This window comes from Mobula hypostoma, chromosome 13 (assembly GCF_963921235.1).
Source record: "Mobula hypostoma chromosome 13, sMobHyp1.1, whole genome shotgun sequence".
In the NCBI taxonomy this organism is placed as follows: Eukaryota; Metazoa; Chordata; class Chondrichthyes; order Myliobatiformes; family Myliobatidae; genus Mobula; species Mobula hypostoma.
Window position 1 is genome coordinate 23,964,256 of NC_086109.1, and position 17,472 is coordinate 23,981,727.

The window sequence follows — 17,472 nt, forward strand, 5'->3', positions numbered from 1 at the left end:
TGGGTGATATTATAATCATTCTTTGGGAAATTTGGTTTATCAAGATCCTTTCAAAATAGCATTACCTGTGATTTTGTTGAGGTTGGTTGAACAATTATCAATAAGCATCTTTTCCCTCCTGCCCTCCTAATTAGTCTTTCCAAATGTGTTCCATCAACCCCACCCTCTATCCTATCTACTCCTGCCTATTCTTCCTCTCCCCTCCCTTTCTTTCCCTTACTGAGTCCTTCCACCAGTCCTCCCTTCTGCTTTCTTCGCCTGCTCTTTGTAAGTCCACATGTCCAGTCTGTCCCCTGGCATTAATTCAGTTCTCCATTTGTTCTGCACAAGTTTATCAATGGGCGCCAATACCAATAATCTTGGACCTTCTGGTACAAAGAAAAGTATCAGTCAACTTGAGTGGGAGGAATAACAACAAAGTTCAGACAGAAGCAACAGAAGACATATTTGCCCTTCCATTCAAAGTTTTGAATACTTAAGTAGATTTATATACTGCCCTTAAACCTTCATGGGTTTGATATATAGAAAAAAAGAATTCAGCTTTAGAACATTGTGCCTGGAAAAATGAAGTCACCCCTTGTCCACTTGGTTCTCTAAACATTTTCTCTGCAGTTGTACCTTTGATTAGGTCTCCGTCAACAGAATCTGATCTTCAATCATTTACAACATAACGTTTAAGTAGGAAAGTTTTAAAGGGTTCATCATTTTCTCTGCCCTCCCCTTCCAAGACACATTGTTGCTCACCACCCTCCCGCCCCACCCCGTTACTCTGACCCGATATAAACACAAAAGCTAAAATAGCAGTGGAAGTTTAAAGACATTAACGCTGTCCTGGGTGGATCGTTCATTTGGATCTCCTCAGATGTTAACTCAAGTGAGTGGGTTCAGATATCCCACAAACAGTTCTGCAGTTACCCTCTGCATAAATACAATGTGCCTGTTGAGCTATCTACAGCATTGAATAGAAAATATTCAAATTGAGGTACCTTTAAAGCAGGTTGAAAATGTCTGTTTTTTTTTGGCCCTAATGGTGAATAAGCAACATTATTCACATCACAGGCCTGTGGTGACTACCTGCCAGTTCAGAAGACTAGTAGCCATCTCTGTATTAGCGGCAAAACATTTGGGAAGAAAAGGAAGAAAATAATAGTCATCAGCTTCACTTCAAAAATTTGGAGCTGTTCAATCTACACCCAACAAATTGGTTTGTGTTCCATAGCTCCATTATTAGAGGACAATCAGAATTGCGGTTGGAAACTTTGAGTATATGTTGGCATTGAAGAGCTGGCTCCTTGGCTTCATCCCTCAGTCCAGATGAGTCAGGACCAGGAGTTGTTGTTGGGTGGATGTGCAGGTGAGAGGTCTGACCCTGTTTTGTTTTTATCTTTTTTTTAAAAATGACTTGAAGTGCTCGAGTTCCATTCTATTCCAATTCTTCTGTTGTTAGCTCCTCCTCCATCTCTCTAGCTTCCTGCATTTCTGAATTCACATTGGCTGCTGCGATGAGAGAGACAGGCGGGTCATCCTCCTCCAGCTCTGCGGGCTCTTCCTTGATGTGCACTTGGTGTCTACGTTGAGATGGGAAAAAATGGAACGATCTGTAACAACAGGCTGGAAAATACTTCAATTGATTTAAGGTGCTTTCCATTAATTTACACATAGACCATGAAAGAGAGAAAGTAGTGCATTTATATGGTACTTTACATGTATAGAAGTGAGACCTCCCAGTGCCCACCCATTTTAATTCCACTTCTCATTCCTATTCCGACATGTCCTTCCATGTCCTCCCCTACTGTCGTGATGAGGCCACACTCAGACTGGAGGAGCAACATCTTATATTCTGTCTGGGTATGCTCCAACCTGATGGCATGAACATCGACTTCTCAAACTTCTGATAATTCCCCCACTTCTATTCCCCATCCCCTTTTCCCTCTCTCACTTTATCTCCTTGCCTGCCCAACTTGTCCCTCTGGTGCTCCCCCTGCTTTTTCTTCCTTCCATGGACTTCTGTCCTTTCCTATTAGATTCCCCCTTCTCCAGCCCTGTATCTCTTTCACCAATCAACTTCCCAGTTCTTTAGTTCACCCCTCCTCCCTCCCAGTTTCACCTATCACCCTACATTTCTTCCTCCCCTCCCTTCTAACTCTGACCCCTCATCTTTTTTTTTCTCCAGTCCTGCTGAAGGGTCTCGGCCTGAAACGTCGACTGTACTCTTTCCTTAGATGCTGCCTGGCCTGCTGAGTTCCTCCAGAATTTTGTGTGTGTTGATTAATTCCAGGTACTTTTCAACTCTAATCAGTGCCATCAAGTAGAAAATACTGCTTCCGTGGGTACTTTTATCACACATTGACACAGATTGAAGGGTCCAGCTGATGGTTAATTCTGAGTTAGCAGCTTAGACCACAGAACAAAGGAAACTCCTTAAAGCCAAGTGGTTGCATGGGATATCGGCTGAAGGCAGATTCAGCTTGCACAGGAAGCATCTCCAACCTACGTGATGGATAATAGGTAATGGAAGGGGACAGGAATCCACAGATGGGCTGACAATCATTAGAACAAGACTGCACTAACAACGATGGTTTACAAATTATAGTTAAAGCACGAGGGACCCCAGAGTGTGGATATATTTTTGTATCCCTTAAGGTGAAATGAGCCTTAGTTCCTTGAAAAACATACAACTAAATCCAAATAAAGAATGATGGGCATAACTTTGGAGAGGTGCAGACAGCCCAGCGCATCTGTAGTTGTGAACCTCCCATGATTCAGGACATTTACAAGGACAAGTGTGTGAAAAGGGCCCGTAGGATCACTGGAGACCCAAGTCATCCCGATCACAGTCTATTCCAGCTGCTACCGTCCGGGAGGCCGTACCGCAGCATAAAAGCCAGGAGCAACAGGCTCTGGGACAGCTTCTTCCACCAGGCCATCAGACAGATTAATTCACGCTGAGATGAGTGTACTCGATATTACATTGACTGTTCTGTTTATTATAAATTACTATATAATGCGCATTGCACATTTAGATGGAGATGTAACGTAAAGATTTTTACTCCTCATGTATGTGAAGGATGTAAGAAGTAAAGTCAATTCAATTCATTCCAGTAAGTAAACATCTCTTAGATGGATAAGGGCTGAACTTCATTACTGTCCACTTAGAATAGTTTGTTCAATCAATAATTAATATTCATACCTCCTCTCAAAGAAAACACTATCACCTCACAGAAAGTAAGAACATGCCCTAAGTTGATCAGTATTTAACATTGGCACATAGACCCTCCTACAGCTCAAATGGCATCGTTCCAGGCATGCTTGCTCCTTATTCTCCAACCTGCTTATGTAGCTGATGTGCACCTTCTGCCACTGAGAATTCTATTCGCCCATTCAATCCGTGGCCATGTTACACCCTGTTCTATTACGGGCTACAAATCCTGACAGAATGTCCTGAACATGCGCTCACCTCATCCTCAAACGCGATCCAACAAAATACCACCAGCTCTCCATCCTCAATCCTAATCAATCCAAACGTTTCAAGATCATTATTTGATGGGGAATTTATTTTGCGTAATGCCAGAAGAGGATCCAATTGGCAGTCCATCCATATTACACATTAACATTCTTCCCGCCTAAGTGACCTTCCCAAATGGTGATGAATGAGGGACACTCTTGCACTGTGCAATTTATTCTCAGAATTTGGTAACATATTTTTATAGACAGAAGTCTTAGCCATTTGTGTTGAATGTGTACCCAAGAACCCTCAATGAAACCTTGTGTTCAACGTCCTCACTGACTAATTCATCTTTATTTACAATCAAAGAATATGCTTCAAAATTCCTTTCAGACATAATTCCGTCTTACTTTGGAGACCTCCAAAAGCAGAATGAATCTTCAAAATCACTGCACTCTTCCAAAATGGTTGTCCTGTGAATATCTGATTATTGTAACTGCCACTGTCCTTTGTAGTGTCAGCTTCCTAAATCCTCAAATTTGGAATTCATTCCTTGAATCTCTTTAGTTCCCCTGTTGAAGGGTCTCAGCCCAAAACATTGACTCTTTATAACCTCTCCATAGATGCTGCCTGACCTGCTGAGCTCCTCCAGCATTTTGTGTGTTACTCTTCAGTAGATATTCCTTCTTAGATCGTGCTTTTAACCAATCATTTCTCACCAGTTCCACTACTTCCTCCCATGGCTCTGCGTTAAGTTCTACCCGATTCACCACACAAGTAGCACCCTGAATTATATGACACAAATGCAGATTATTGCCATTCTGTCTGGTATTTTACCATGTAAGGCCTCCATTGTATCGCAGTGCACAATCGCCAGGCCCAGCCCAAAGCCTGTGAAATTGAATCATACCCGTGCTGTTGAGGGGAGAGCCCTGGACTGCTGCTTCCATTGCTGTTCACTTGCTCCACAGTGCTGCTGACATCATCGTGACCCACGTGCATCAGGCCGCTGGCTGATGTGTTCATTAAGGTCGGGCTGTTGAGCAGCTGCATGTTGCTTTCAGCCAAAGCTGCCTGGAGAAGAGGGACAGAAGGTTGATTAACAGTTAATGTGGTTTAAGGTTATTTACCTTTCTGAATGCAGAGATTTACAGTCTCACTATCTCATGGAGTAGTTGAGGCAAATAGCTGAAGAGAACCTGAATACATATTTGCAGGAGGAAGAAATGGAAGAAAACATTCTGCAGTTCTTTTGGAAACATATAGATATCAGGAGCATTACTGAGAGCATTACAGTTCCTCACATCTGCCCTGTCACACATCAAGACAATGTTTACAATCACATGCCTAAAGTGATCTCTGCCTTGAATCCGTGCATCTACTGGTCATTCACTTCCCTTTGGGATGGGGAATTTAGCATTCTCACAATTCTCTGAGCAAAGAAATTTTACTTCATCTCAGTTCTAAACATCTTGGTTTCTGATCTGACTTTAATGATTTAGACCTTAAGACATAGGAGCAAAATGAGGCCTCTTGGCCCATTGAGTGTGCTCCACCATTTGATCATGGCTAATTTACTTTCTCTCTCAACCCCATTCTCCTGCCTTCACCTCACAACCTTTGATGCTCTTACTAACTAATACCTATGAACATCCACTTTAAATATACCCAATGATCTTTGGCCTTTATATCCTTACATCCCACCTACAACTTCCTGTATAGGATTATATTGTGAACAAGTCTGGATATATTATACTTGATCCCCAATACAACTTATTGAAAATAGTTTATAAATAGCTTCATCACTGATCCTTCCTGGTCTAAGTAGTGAATTATCCCTCCATGTTCTAATCCTTAATCACATGATAAGAAGCTTTTTATCAAAAGTTTTCTGAACATTCACATTTAATATATACACTTATTACTCCTTATCTGCCCTGCCAGTTACACTCTCAAAAACACTCCAATAGATTTGCCCTTTTATAAGATCTCTACATCTTGACTCAGTAAAAGAAGGAATCTGATAGAGACCTTTATGATTATAATTATGAAAGCGTAAAGAAGGCATCTCTGGGAGGCTAAAACAGATTATTTTTCATAATTACTCAACTCGGGTGATCATTACTAGACACAGTAGGGAATTCAGGTGAAACTAGTGATGAAGAATAATAAAAAATGGTCTTTCCCCTGACAAATATCCACAACTCTTCCCTTTGCAGAGTGTGCAGGAGAAAGCAGTCAATATATAACCACCTCACCTCCTACCCACCATCATCCCACAACACACCTCCTCTTCCTTCCACGTCTGCACTTAGCTTCCATAGGCTCATGTTGCTGTAATGTGTGTTCAGGCGTAAAGACCTGAAGCTCCAAGGGCTGTTACATCTGTAGGATGGGAGATCATCAAAACTGAACACTGCTGTGCAAACACTGATCAATCCCTGGTTAATAGTCACTTGCCTCTCAGCCCAAGTTTAACCTCATTCTAAGCATTTAGAATAATAATTACTCCAGTGTAAGGCACAGCAGTGCTTGAGAGGAGCTCCCTGTAGTCACCCTATTATGCAGATGATCTGGCACCTTCTAGTGGCAGGACCTAGTACTGCAGCACTGCCAGTAAACTCATAGGGTAGAACTCCTCCCCTTGTTGAGTGACTTTTGCACTAAATACCCCATGGTAAGTTCATGAAAATATTAGACTTATTCCAGCTATGTGATAATCCATTTATCTTCTCAAAATAAGGGATAAAGGACCGAGAACATGTTGTCCATCTTTCAACTATTGAAGCAGTATTTTTTACCCAAGCCGATACTTGCTTTGAAGCATGGATTGAAATATTCAGCCCCCCTCACCATGGTACAACTCACTAAATAGGAATAATTTCAAAATACTTTCTCTGATCCTGCATAAAGAAACATCGCATTTGTGCTGTGCTGTAGTAGTCCATGACTTCAGTCAACATAGGGGTTAATTCTTCAGTTATAAAAATACTTCATATGCTGAACCAGTTTCATCAGAAGCCATGGGAGAGAGCTGGAGTTTCAAAGCTGTCTGACCCTGGGAAACTCCTGATTAGTGGAAACACACCTAGCGATCATTTATCATGAAGGTTATTTGGCTCCTAAGTTGGAATGCTGCAGTGCATTTTAAAGAAGACTTTCAACTTTCCATGTCTATTATGATGTTTTAAAATGAGAAAAAAACCTGGAAGATATCAGCAGTGATTCACGGGAGTCAGAAAAATATCCCAATTTTTAAGATGCAGCTGGATTATTTTTGTGAAAGTGCAGAAGAAAGCTATAAGGGTTAATAACAGCCTGAATCTCTTTCTCTACACTCTATTTTTCCTGTTTTTTACTTCACCCCCTTTCTCTCACTCTCAGTCAGTCAAATTTTCTCTGGTTCCCTCCTTCTGACGCTGTATCCCTCATGTCTACCTTTGTTTCCACATCACTGTCTTTCTCTGTCTAGCCATGTTCACCTGTCTTTTCTATAGCATCCACTTTCTCTCTTCATCTCAGTTTCTCATTCTATTTCTTAACAACTCTTTGTGTCTGTTTGTGTCCCTGCCCTTTTCTCTTGTTCTCTCTCTCTCTCTCTCTCTCTCTCTCTCTCTCTCCCCCTCCCTCTCTCTCTCTCTCTCTCTCTCTCTCTTTCAGTCTCTTCATCTCCTCTTAAGATAAATTGGCACAAACTATAAAAACAATTGATGATACTAAGTGATGACTTCTCTGTTACGTCCTTGATATGCATTAATCCAATTGCACAAATAAATCAGCCCCTGGTACTAATCACACTGCATATGTGAGTAGGGATTGGGTTGGATCTGAATGCATGGAACTGCTGAATAGACGGTGAAGTGCAGTCTGCCTCCTGTGAGTTATCTGAGGCTTTCAGTGTTCATAGGTTCAAAGGTTCATTTTATTATCAAAATATACAACTCTGAAATTCTTCTTCTCCAGATAGCCATGAAACCAAGAAAGGGACATATTGACCCCCAAATCACCCCTCACCACACACATAAAAAAACAAGAAAGATTGGGCGAAAAACACCGTATAAAAAAAAACTCAAAAAAAATCTACGGTCCAAGTCCGTATCCAAATCGCAGAAAACCTGGGTAGCACTCTTCGGGTCCAGCACCAGGCCTTTCCCTCTCCATAGCAGAGCGATCTCACCAGCATTGCCACCTGCTGCCCAGAAGCAACCAAAACTTGCCCTTTCTTTTCCTGACACCTCACTTCCAAAGTTCTTTTCAAACACTGATTGATTCACACGTTACCAGTGGGCTATAGTAGTCCACCAGACTGTTTCACACAACTTCTCACAAGAGTTCTGTCTTCATTATTTCCTGCTGTTGGTGCCACGTGGGGGAGAGGGGGGCTGAGATGCAGGGATTATTCCGAGCAAGCCTACTCCTGATGATACAATCACATAAGATGCCATTTGGGCCATCCGTGCCTGCATGTTTAAATTGTGATTTGATCACTCTCACATCCGTGCTTTATCTCTAATATACTTGGAAACTTCTCAGTCCTGCATGAATTAAACTACTGGAGACATGAGAGGATTTCAAATTATAAATGGTTTCCCTTTCCCATACAAGTGAAGAATCACAGAATGGAAAGAGGCCCTTTGGCCCACAGAGTCCATGCTGACCCATCAACTCCCATTTGCACTGATCCAAGGATGGACACCTTGCTGTGGTAGAGAGACTTGTGAGTTCCTGAGATCCCGAGACAGATCTCATCAGGAGGTCAGTTCCTGGTAGGGCGACCCATAGTGGTAAGCTCAAGGGGGAGGTTCTAGACAAAGAGCGATCCAACCAAAACTGCAACAGTGGAGCAGATGGATGATACATCTCAAGGGCAGTGAAGGCAGAGGAAGGCTGCAGCAGTGAAAGGTCCCCATTCATCCTGCATGACATGCAGCTGGACCCTGATCATGTGGACCATACATCAGCTTCCCCCATTTAAAAAAGTCACGTGCTGGTACCAGCCCCTGAGGAGAATATTATTCCCGGTTCAAGTGATTGCACTATTACACTGATCTCATTTCAAACTTCTCATATTCTCATCAACCCCCTCTGGCCTCCACAAACACAGTGTAACCTAGTCCGGCCGGTTAATGTGCCAACCTACACAGATTTGGGATGTGGAAAGAAACCGGAGTACCCAGAGGAAACACACATGGTCGAAAGGAACGCATGCAAACACCACAGGGACAGAACCAGAGGTCAGGACAAAACCCAGATCGCTGGAGCTGAGAGGCTTAGCAACACCATGCCACTCTGTGTTATTATGCAGTGAAGGATAGACGCTACTTCCACAGTAGGAGATCCCTTTCTGCTCACTCTTTCCTCACCATCGCCTGAGACTAGCTCAGTGCCCCCACATTCCTGACACCAGGAAACAATGACTCCAGAGGATTCCTAACTCCAATCACAGCTATTGCTCCCTCTAAGCTGTGTGGGTGCACAGCCGTGCAGTAGCTGAAATGAACTTCCTCTTTCAGGAATGGCCTGGACACGCTTCTACTTATAATCCATGTTCAAAGTCTATCATTTCCACTGTCCATTCATCTCCACGTGTCCAGTTCTGTGATACATCTAATTTCATTGAGTGTCAGCAATGAAGGCTTAGTTTTAATCTAACGTCACTATTTTGTGTCGCCCATCAGGCCTTATCTCACGGCAACACCTTTATTTTCTTCTTATTAAATCTCCCTAGCCTTGAATGTTCCTCCTTGTTTCCCAGAATTCTTGCTCCTGGGAACGAGTCAGTGTACACTTTCTTGGACAAGGGTGCCTGCCACTAATCAGTTTCCTGAAGAGAATACTTTCTCACTAACAAACGATATAGTGTTTGTTTTCTCCAAATTCTATCTCATGGTTCTTTTTCCCATCTGGCTATGTATAGAATATTTGTCCATCATTATCATTCTGTCTAACTGCCACTGACCCTGAAGAGTAGGACCTGAGGAAATTCCATTAGACATAGGACATAGGAGCAGAATTATGCCATTCAGCCCATCGAGTTTGCTCCACTGTCTTCCCTTGCATTATTCTCTTCAAAACTATCTCCTCTCCCAAATTCACTAGATAGATCTATCAAACAACATCAGTGCTTTAGCCAACATCCCAATATTGATCAACACACAGAGAAAGGAATTCTCAGCCAGAAACGTTGTGTGTTTATTTCCCTCCGTGAAGAATCTCTTGTATCTCACTATTGAGGTTGTAGTTACCTTTAGTTACTGTAAATGCCATGTTGCCTGTGTGTATACCTCACCCGAAACTGACGCTCAGTTCCAAGCTCAGCCGTGGACATAAACCACTTGCGGGGGGGGGGGCAGGAACAGAGAGAATGATTCAACAAAGCTTAGAGCTTCCCTGAGGAAATGCAGCATCTCCACTGAGTATTGGGAATCTCAGACTCAGGACTATTGATGGAAGAGGAGGAGGACTTAGGAGGAGGACTTGGAATGAAATTGAGAACCTTGAATCCGTGAATAAGGAACACACAAAGGCCCTACATAGGTGACAGGAGGAGGAATTATTCTCACAAATTACCACCCACCCGCCTGAACAGCCACTACCGTCCCCATCTAAGCAAGAGTCTGTGGATTTCATTTCAGCCTCACTGGCCACCTCAGACCCCGCAGAAACAAAATGGAAGCACGCCACTCTTCACCCCTAAGGACTGCCTAGCATGAAGAAGAAGGCAGAAAGACGTGTTGCAGCCTTTTACCGCTGATATTAGAGCCCCAGTAAGGAAGCTCCAATGCACAGGATAAACCAAAAAGCTGCAGAGGCCTGTAGGCTGAGCCAGCTCCTAGCCACCCCACCATCGAGGACTTCTTCAAAAGGTGGTGTCTCAGGAAAACAGCATCCATCATGAGGGACTTTGAACATCCAGGATATGCCTTTTTCTCATTACTACCATCAGGGTAGAGATAAGGGACACCTGAGGACACACACTCAACATTTTAGGAACAGCTTTTTCCCCTCCACTATCAGATCTCTGAATAGCCATGAAGCTACAAACAATGCCTCACTATTTTGCATTATTTATTAATTTTTTATATTTTTAAATTGCAACTTATAGTCATTTTTTATGTATTGCATTGTTCTGCTGATGTAAAACAACAAATTTCACTGCATACTTTATGTCAGTGATAATACACCTGATTCTGAATGACGTGTTGAAATTAAGATAGCTGGTTCAAAACATTCAGAAAATGAAAAGTAGGTTTTACTGAAGGTTAAAATGAGAAGAGGATGCTTGCTAGCAGCAATCTTCAGCAAGTAGGACCTAGATAGCTGAAGGCACAGTCACCGATAGTGGAGCAAAGAAAATTCAAGTCATGCAAGAACAAGAAAGAAAGCAAGGATTTAAAAATAAAGATGAGAAGTTAATGAATTATTTGCAACTTGAGCTGTTTGTTGAGATTAACTATGTCTGTAGTTCTTGTTTCTTTTTTGGAGTGGGGGGGGGGTCACACTCCACTATGTAATTTTACCATCTGAGTCCAGGTAATGTGCCCCTGTGTCTGTGGGCATTTGGCTGTTGGGGAATTACCACTGACCCTGACCCTGATAATTACATAAACACATAGTTGTACGTTTAAACCCAAGAACAGGGACAGCAGCTTACTACATGGTCTCTCATTACTGTCTATCCAACAGTGCTTCCCACGCTCAGTTCAGTCTCTCCAAGTCACCAGCTCCAGCTCAGAAACAAGGGGGACTCAGGATGGTAGAATCTGGAAGAGATACTCAAAGTAGCCAGCTGGTGTCCCTCTCTCACTGTAAATCCAGCCTTGGTTTGCTTTAGGAATAATCTTGGATGATCAGGGGATGTGGGTCAGTTACTGAAAGTTGATTCCACAAACAAAGAGAGCCTGTTTGTCAGTTCATGTAAGTTCAGTGGCTGCTCCGGGCTCCCTTTGAAGTGAGTGCATGAATTTGTCCTCGTGCAAGTTCGTGCAAGCGCAGCCTTATGAGTGTGCAAACATGTGTCTATAAATCTGTGAGTGTGCAGGGATAGTGTGTAATAATAATGTGAGTGGGAAGAGGTGTGTGTGTATGTGGTATGTCTGAACGAATGTATGTCTCTCTGTGTATGAGTGTGTAGAATGTGCACAGGAGCACATCAGTGTTTGCACACGTGTGTGACAGTTGTACACATGAGTGAGTCTCTGTGCGAATAGAGTTGGTGGGGCAGAGCAACTTGACGCAGATGCCTCTGCGCTCTCAAAACCAGCTGCGATTTACCACCTGCCCCAGACAATGAATGGGCCGATATGCGGAATGGTGACAATCCTGTGGAACATCTCTCACCAAGCCTCAGCAGAGCTGGATGAGAGATTGCTGCACGTGCTTGATGGTGGACATGATGGGAGTGAGAACATTAATAATCACTCTGATCTACATATTGTGTTTCCACACAGGGTGCGAGTCCTGCCAGAAAAAGTGGCTGGGATACCTCCCAAAAACAGCTCCTCCAAAGAGGCTGCATTCCCCCAGTACTGCACTTGAGTATCAGCCTGGATCATCTTTTCATTATCAAATTGTTGTTTGCTGCATACAAATCAGCTGCCACATTTCCTGCCTTAAAGCACTAACTATTTCAGAGGTGCTTCTTCAGTTCACTTTTGGACATCCTGATTTCAGGAAAGGTGCTGAATAAATACAATTATTTCATTTTTAAAGCTTCTAATTCTAGTTAATTTTCTTTAAACATTTCCAATGAGGAGATGTTTTTTTTAAAAAAAGGACTAAGGTCCTGTAGATTATAAAATTCTCCTCCTCCCTCCTATGACACATGGCTCAGGAGTGGAAGAAAATAGGTGGGGGGGGGGGAAGAAAAACATACTTGCAGGTTTGCATCCAACCTTTGCTTTTCTTTCTAAACCCAATTATTCACCTCAACCCACTGGAAGTAAAGACGACCTTGATTGTCCCTTGCACATGTTTGCACTTGGTACTGAGCACCATTTGCCAAACAGGCCAAGAGGATGAACAACTGCCATCCTATTGTAGGCATTATCCATCCAACAGCGTCTCCATCAAACAAATTGCAAGGTACCGTCATCATCTGTCACCTGGGCCCTGCACTGCATCTGACCGGATCACACTTTTCCACCAAACCATTTCCTGGTCCGTCTTATCCCTGTATCTGTTTATGGAGACTTCTTTAACCTCCCTTGAATCCACCTTCCTAACTCCAGGAAGGCGGAGGAAAAGCTGTTGAGGGTGCAAATGAATCGTTTTAAAGGGCAAGGCTGCTTGTACTGTTGAAACATTAAACCATAAGACTTTGGCAATTTCCATGCTCTATGATTCTTAGTCAAATATCAATCTAAGCAACCCTTAAGGCCATATTTGACATTAGGAGACAATTGAAGGTTTCTGTGTTTAGTTTCTACAAACCATAGCTCTAGACCAGGGGTTCCCAACCTGAGGTCCTTGGACTTCTTGCTTAATGGTATTGGTCCACAGCATATAAAAAGGTTAGGACCCCTGACATTACTCAAGAAAACTGGAGAATTATTGCTTACCTGGTAGCTTGAGTTAAGTGCTCCACCATATCCAAGTCCTGTAATCACATTCTTAACTAAGGTTGGACTTCTAAAAAAAAATAGAAACTTTGGTTAGCAAAAGGACATATGATTTTAAACAATCTGCTATAACAGAATAGTGTATAAAGCAATTAGTCCTGTATTTTTTTACTGGTTCTGAGAGACATTGGCCTGCAGAATGAACTCTCTTTGCACTATCCCACAGAATGTTTAGCAAACAAAAATAGGCTATTTGGCCCAACTGTGCAAACGCCTCCTCCTCTTTTTCATCTCATTGGAACATTATCTCCTTCGATTCTTTCTCATCTTGTCTCTAGCTTCCACTTGATTGCATCAAAGCAATTCACGCCACCTACTTCCAGTCAAAGCAAGTTCCACACTCTCACCACTTCCTGGTGGACGCTACTTTGGAAATTCCTATGGGATTCACTAGCTTTTGTACTGATGGGCATCTTTTGGGAAGATCGTCTGACACGGGCTTATCATACTGTAATTTGTGATATTGTTTCAGCTGAGCTCTATGGTAAATATTTAAAAAGTGAGATGAAAATCTTTATCATAATTTCTGATGCCTCTCCGATTTCCAACGAAAGCAATTGAGTCACTTGTGGAAATTCTGATTATGCTCTCTCTGATTTCCTGAAATTAACACTTGCATTTCTTTTAGATTCAACTTGTTAAGTTCCATTCTGAGAATCCGTCAATATAAGTTAAAATAGAAGAAAGTTTCCTCATAAATATGAGGAAGGAATAGAGGAGACTGAAATTGACAGTGATTCTTGTCGAATTTTGCCTATTCAATCAAAACAGACTGAATACTTGGATTCCAACTCTGAGTTTGGGTAGAATGCATTTACATACACCTTATTTGACTTATTCTTTTGTTGATTTTCTGATGGGCGAATCCCAGCATTTAATGTTTTATTCTGGGTATCCTGCAATGTTTTTTAGATATAGTAATCCACTTCTGAATCTCTCAGTGATATGGTCACACAGGACCTGTTGATGCCTTTGGAGGACACTAAGGTCACTGTGCATTGTGAGAAGATGGCAACATGCAGAAAAAGTAAAAGCTCCAGTGAGAGCCGGCAGTGACAATCAGCACCTTACCCAGTCATCTTTGGTGGCCTTCTCTTTTGGTACTCTAGTTCATCAACCGTCCAGACCGCCCCTTTTACATTCTCCACTCGTACAAAACACTTGTGAAGACTGAGGTTGTGACGCACAGCATTCTGCAATGTACAGGAGAGAAGGGGAGAAATGAGCCATGCGTTGAGAAATCTGATCTGCATACACAGTAAACTAGGTAACAGAGGGATAATTATGAGATGGAAGGCTCAGAGGGACGAGAGTGGTCCTTCAGCCAATCTGATTCCCTTTTTCCTAAATCCCAATTCTAAAGGCTCACAGAACACAAGAAATTTTGCAGATGCTGGAAATCCAGAGAGCTGCACACAAAATGGTGGAGGATTTCAGCACGTCAGGCAGCATCTCCAGAGAGGAGTAAACAGTTAATATTTCAAGCCAAGACCCTTCATCAGGACTGGAAAGGAACGGGGAAGAAATGGCTTCGTCTTTTGAGAAATCAGATGTTTCATTAGTGTTCCCAATGTGCTGGGCCAAAATCATTCCAGCCCATTTGACATAAAGAACAGGAACTCAAACTGGATGATGTTACACCCTTTGCACAGAGGAATACGGCAATAAAAATCTGGCAGAACATCTGGATGTTGCCTAGATTATCAACTATAAGCAGAGCATGGACAAATATGGATTGTTCTCTTTGGTGCATCAGAGGCTGAGTAGCCAGCTGATAGCAGTATATAAAATTATGATAAGTTAGTTAATCTGAGTCTTTTTTCCCCAGGATGATAATGTCAAAAACAACAGGACAAAGCTTAAGATGAGAGGCAAAATGTTTTCTTTTATCTCCAGAATTTAGTTCTTAGATTTCCCTTCTGGGAGCAGATATCCCAAGACTCTAGATTGCTATTTCAGTAATATACACATTGCATTAAAGTTCAGCCTTCAAAGTAACTTTATTATCAAAATACATATGCAGTATGTCACTGGTATTCACAGTAGATACCAAGAAACATTACAGGGTCAATGACAAAACTACACACAAGGACAAACAACCAATGTGCAAACAACAACAAATTGCACAAATACAAAAAGAAGAACAAAATAGATAGACAGATAGACAATTAATTAATTAATATTGAGAACGGGAGTGGTAGAGTCCTTGAAAGGAAGTCCATAGGTTGCGGAATCAGTTCAGTGTTGTAGTTAGCATTATTAGCATGTATGTTAATACATTAATGTGTACACAGTATATATGTGTCCTACAGAGCGTACGGTCTATAAGATGCACTATGTAGCTCACCAAATTTGTTTAGCAGCACTCTGTGGATGGATGGGAGCACCACCACTGACAGGTACACACCATTTTAGATTTGGAAATATATTACCAGTCTGTGATTGATATTGGGTTGAAATCCTGCAATTCTGAACCAGCAGCACTGTGAAGATACAGTACCTGACTCTCAAAGTAGCCTGCAGTGGCTCAGGACGTTGGTTCATTAACCCCTTTTCATCAATAAGTACAAGAGATCCTGCAAATCTTGAGCTACACACACAAAATGCTGGAGAAATCAGCCAGTCAGGAAGAATCAATGGAGGAGGAATAAACAGTCGATGTTTCAGGCCAGGACCCTTTATCAGAATTGGGGAGGAAGCCAGGACCCTTCATCAGAATTGGAAAGAGTTGGGGAGGAAGCCAGGATCCTTGATCAGAATTGGAAAGAGTTGGGGAGGAAGCCAGGATCCTTGATCAGAATTGGAAAGAGTTGGGGCAGAAGCCAGAATAAGAAGGTGGGGGTAGGGGTACGAGTTCAAGCTGGCAGGTGATATTTGAGACCAGATGAGGGGAAAGGTGAGTGAGTGGAGAGATGAAGTAAGAAGCTGAGTGGGGATAGGTTCAAGAGAAAAAAAAGGTTGAAGAAGAAGAAAACTGATAGGAGAGTACAGTGGACCATGGAAGAAAGGAATGTAGGGGGAGAACCAGTAGGAGGTGATAGGCACATGAGAAGAAGAGAAGGAATGAGTGAGTAATCAGAATGGGAAATGGGAAAAGAGAGAAGGAGAAAGAGAGAGACCAGAAGTTGGAGAAATTCCTGTCCATTCCATCAGGTAGGAAGCTACCAAGATGGAATAAATGCTCGATTTACCAAATATGCATATGTTATGAATTAATACAAATTAAAAACAAAATACTTGGTGGCTTGTGTTATGACTTTCGATGCCTGAAGATTGAGTGAGAAAGAAAACACTGACAGAAGCAGGAAGTCTGGAATATCAATGTCTCCTTTTTTTTGCTTCAGGGTACCCTATAATAAACTGATATTCTAGACTATCCATGCTTAACACCGGATTCTCAAAACGCTTCGAGTTAGACACACAAATTGTTCCTAACGCTAGTAGCTAAAGACTGATCACTGGGGTCGAGGCAAACCCTTTAGACCCCAGAAGAGGAGGTTCCTAATCCACATCTCTGCAAATTTTCATTTGAATTTTGAATGTGGCCTTCAGTTTTTTTCAGAACTAATTAGCATGTGGAAAACCAGCCGCATTTTAAATAAATACTTTTAAAAGCTTATCGGGAATGCCATCAATAAAAATTAAATACGAGACAATGAAACTCAGATGACAGGCAGTGCTATTGTGCTGCAAGTGTTGTTAAAAAAAAGAGCCAAGCCACAGAATGTAAGTGATATTATTTTTCAGTCTGTAAAACTGGAGTATTCGTTCTCATCTAGTTATCCCAGATCATAACACAAATCATTTTTTTTGCCCAAGCCCTTTAATGCTCCCTTTACAATTTCATGTAGGTTTCTACATATTTTGAGCTCTGCATGAAGCAAATTATTTGGCAAAGATTACATTACACCTACCTAAAAAGAGAGGAAAAAAATCCAAAGAGAATATTTCCACATCTAAAGGCTGTAATTGTGTTACGGCCAGTCACCAAGGAAGCAGATTTAATTTATGATAGCTTTTTACATGAAGCCTTTTGAAAAGACTGACAACAAGTAACTAGGGAGGCAAAGAAAAATTCTCAGCTCGGTGCACTCGTACATTGCCATTCTCTTCCTTGAATTAGAAGATCATGAGTTTTAAATTCCTCTCCAAGTGGAGACTAACTCTAACACCGTCAGAGCATGCAGGGCTGCTAGTGCTGAGGAAATGGTGCACTATCGATTAAATACTGGCAAGGAAGTCTCCAGTGACTGGAGGGAAACGTCTAAGGGAGCGTTCTGCTGTTGGAGTGAAGGTCTGAGGGAGTGTTTTACTGCTGCTAGGAAGGGATTGACGCAGTGTTGAACTGTTGGAGGGAAGGACGGAGGGAGTTATACTGCTGGAAGGAAGTGCTGTACAGGTGGAGGG

The 17,472-nt window shown here is 42.1% G+C and overlaps 1 protein-coding gene across 2 annotated transcripts in view; it reads right to left on the reverse strand.

The window, feature by feature from the left end:
* Window positions 1–743: 743 nt before the first annotated feature.
* Window positions 744–17,472, reverse strand: part of foxp4 (forkhead box P4) — a 398,372-nt gene continuing 381,643 nt past the window's right edge. For both annotated transcript variants that reach the window (XM_063065460.1, XM_063065461.1), the window contains exons 14-17: window positions 14,137–14,258; window positions 13,006–13,075; window positions 4,356–4,519; window positions 744–1,568 (exon numbers count right to left, since the gene is read on the reverse strand). In XM_063065460.1, the coding sequence (XP_062921530.1) occupies window positions 1,424–1,568; window positions 4,356–4,519; window positions 13,006–13,075; window positions 14,137–14,258 (501 nt within the window). In that variant the 3' untranslated portion in view covers window positions 744–1,423. The remainder of the gene's footprint in view (window positions 1,569–4,355; window positions 4,520–13,005; window positions 13,076–14,136; window positions 14,259–17,472) is intronic.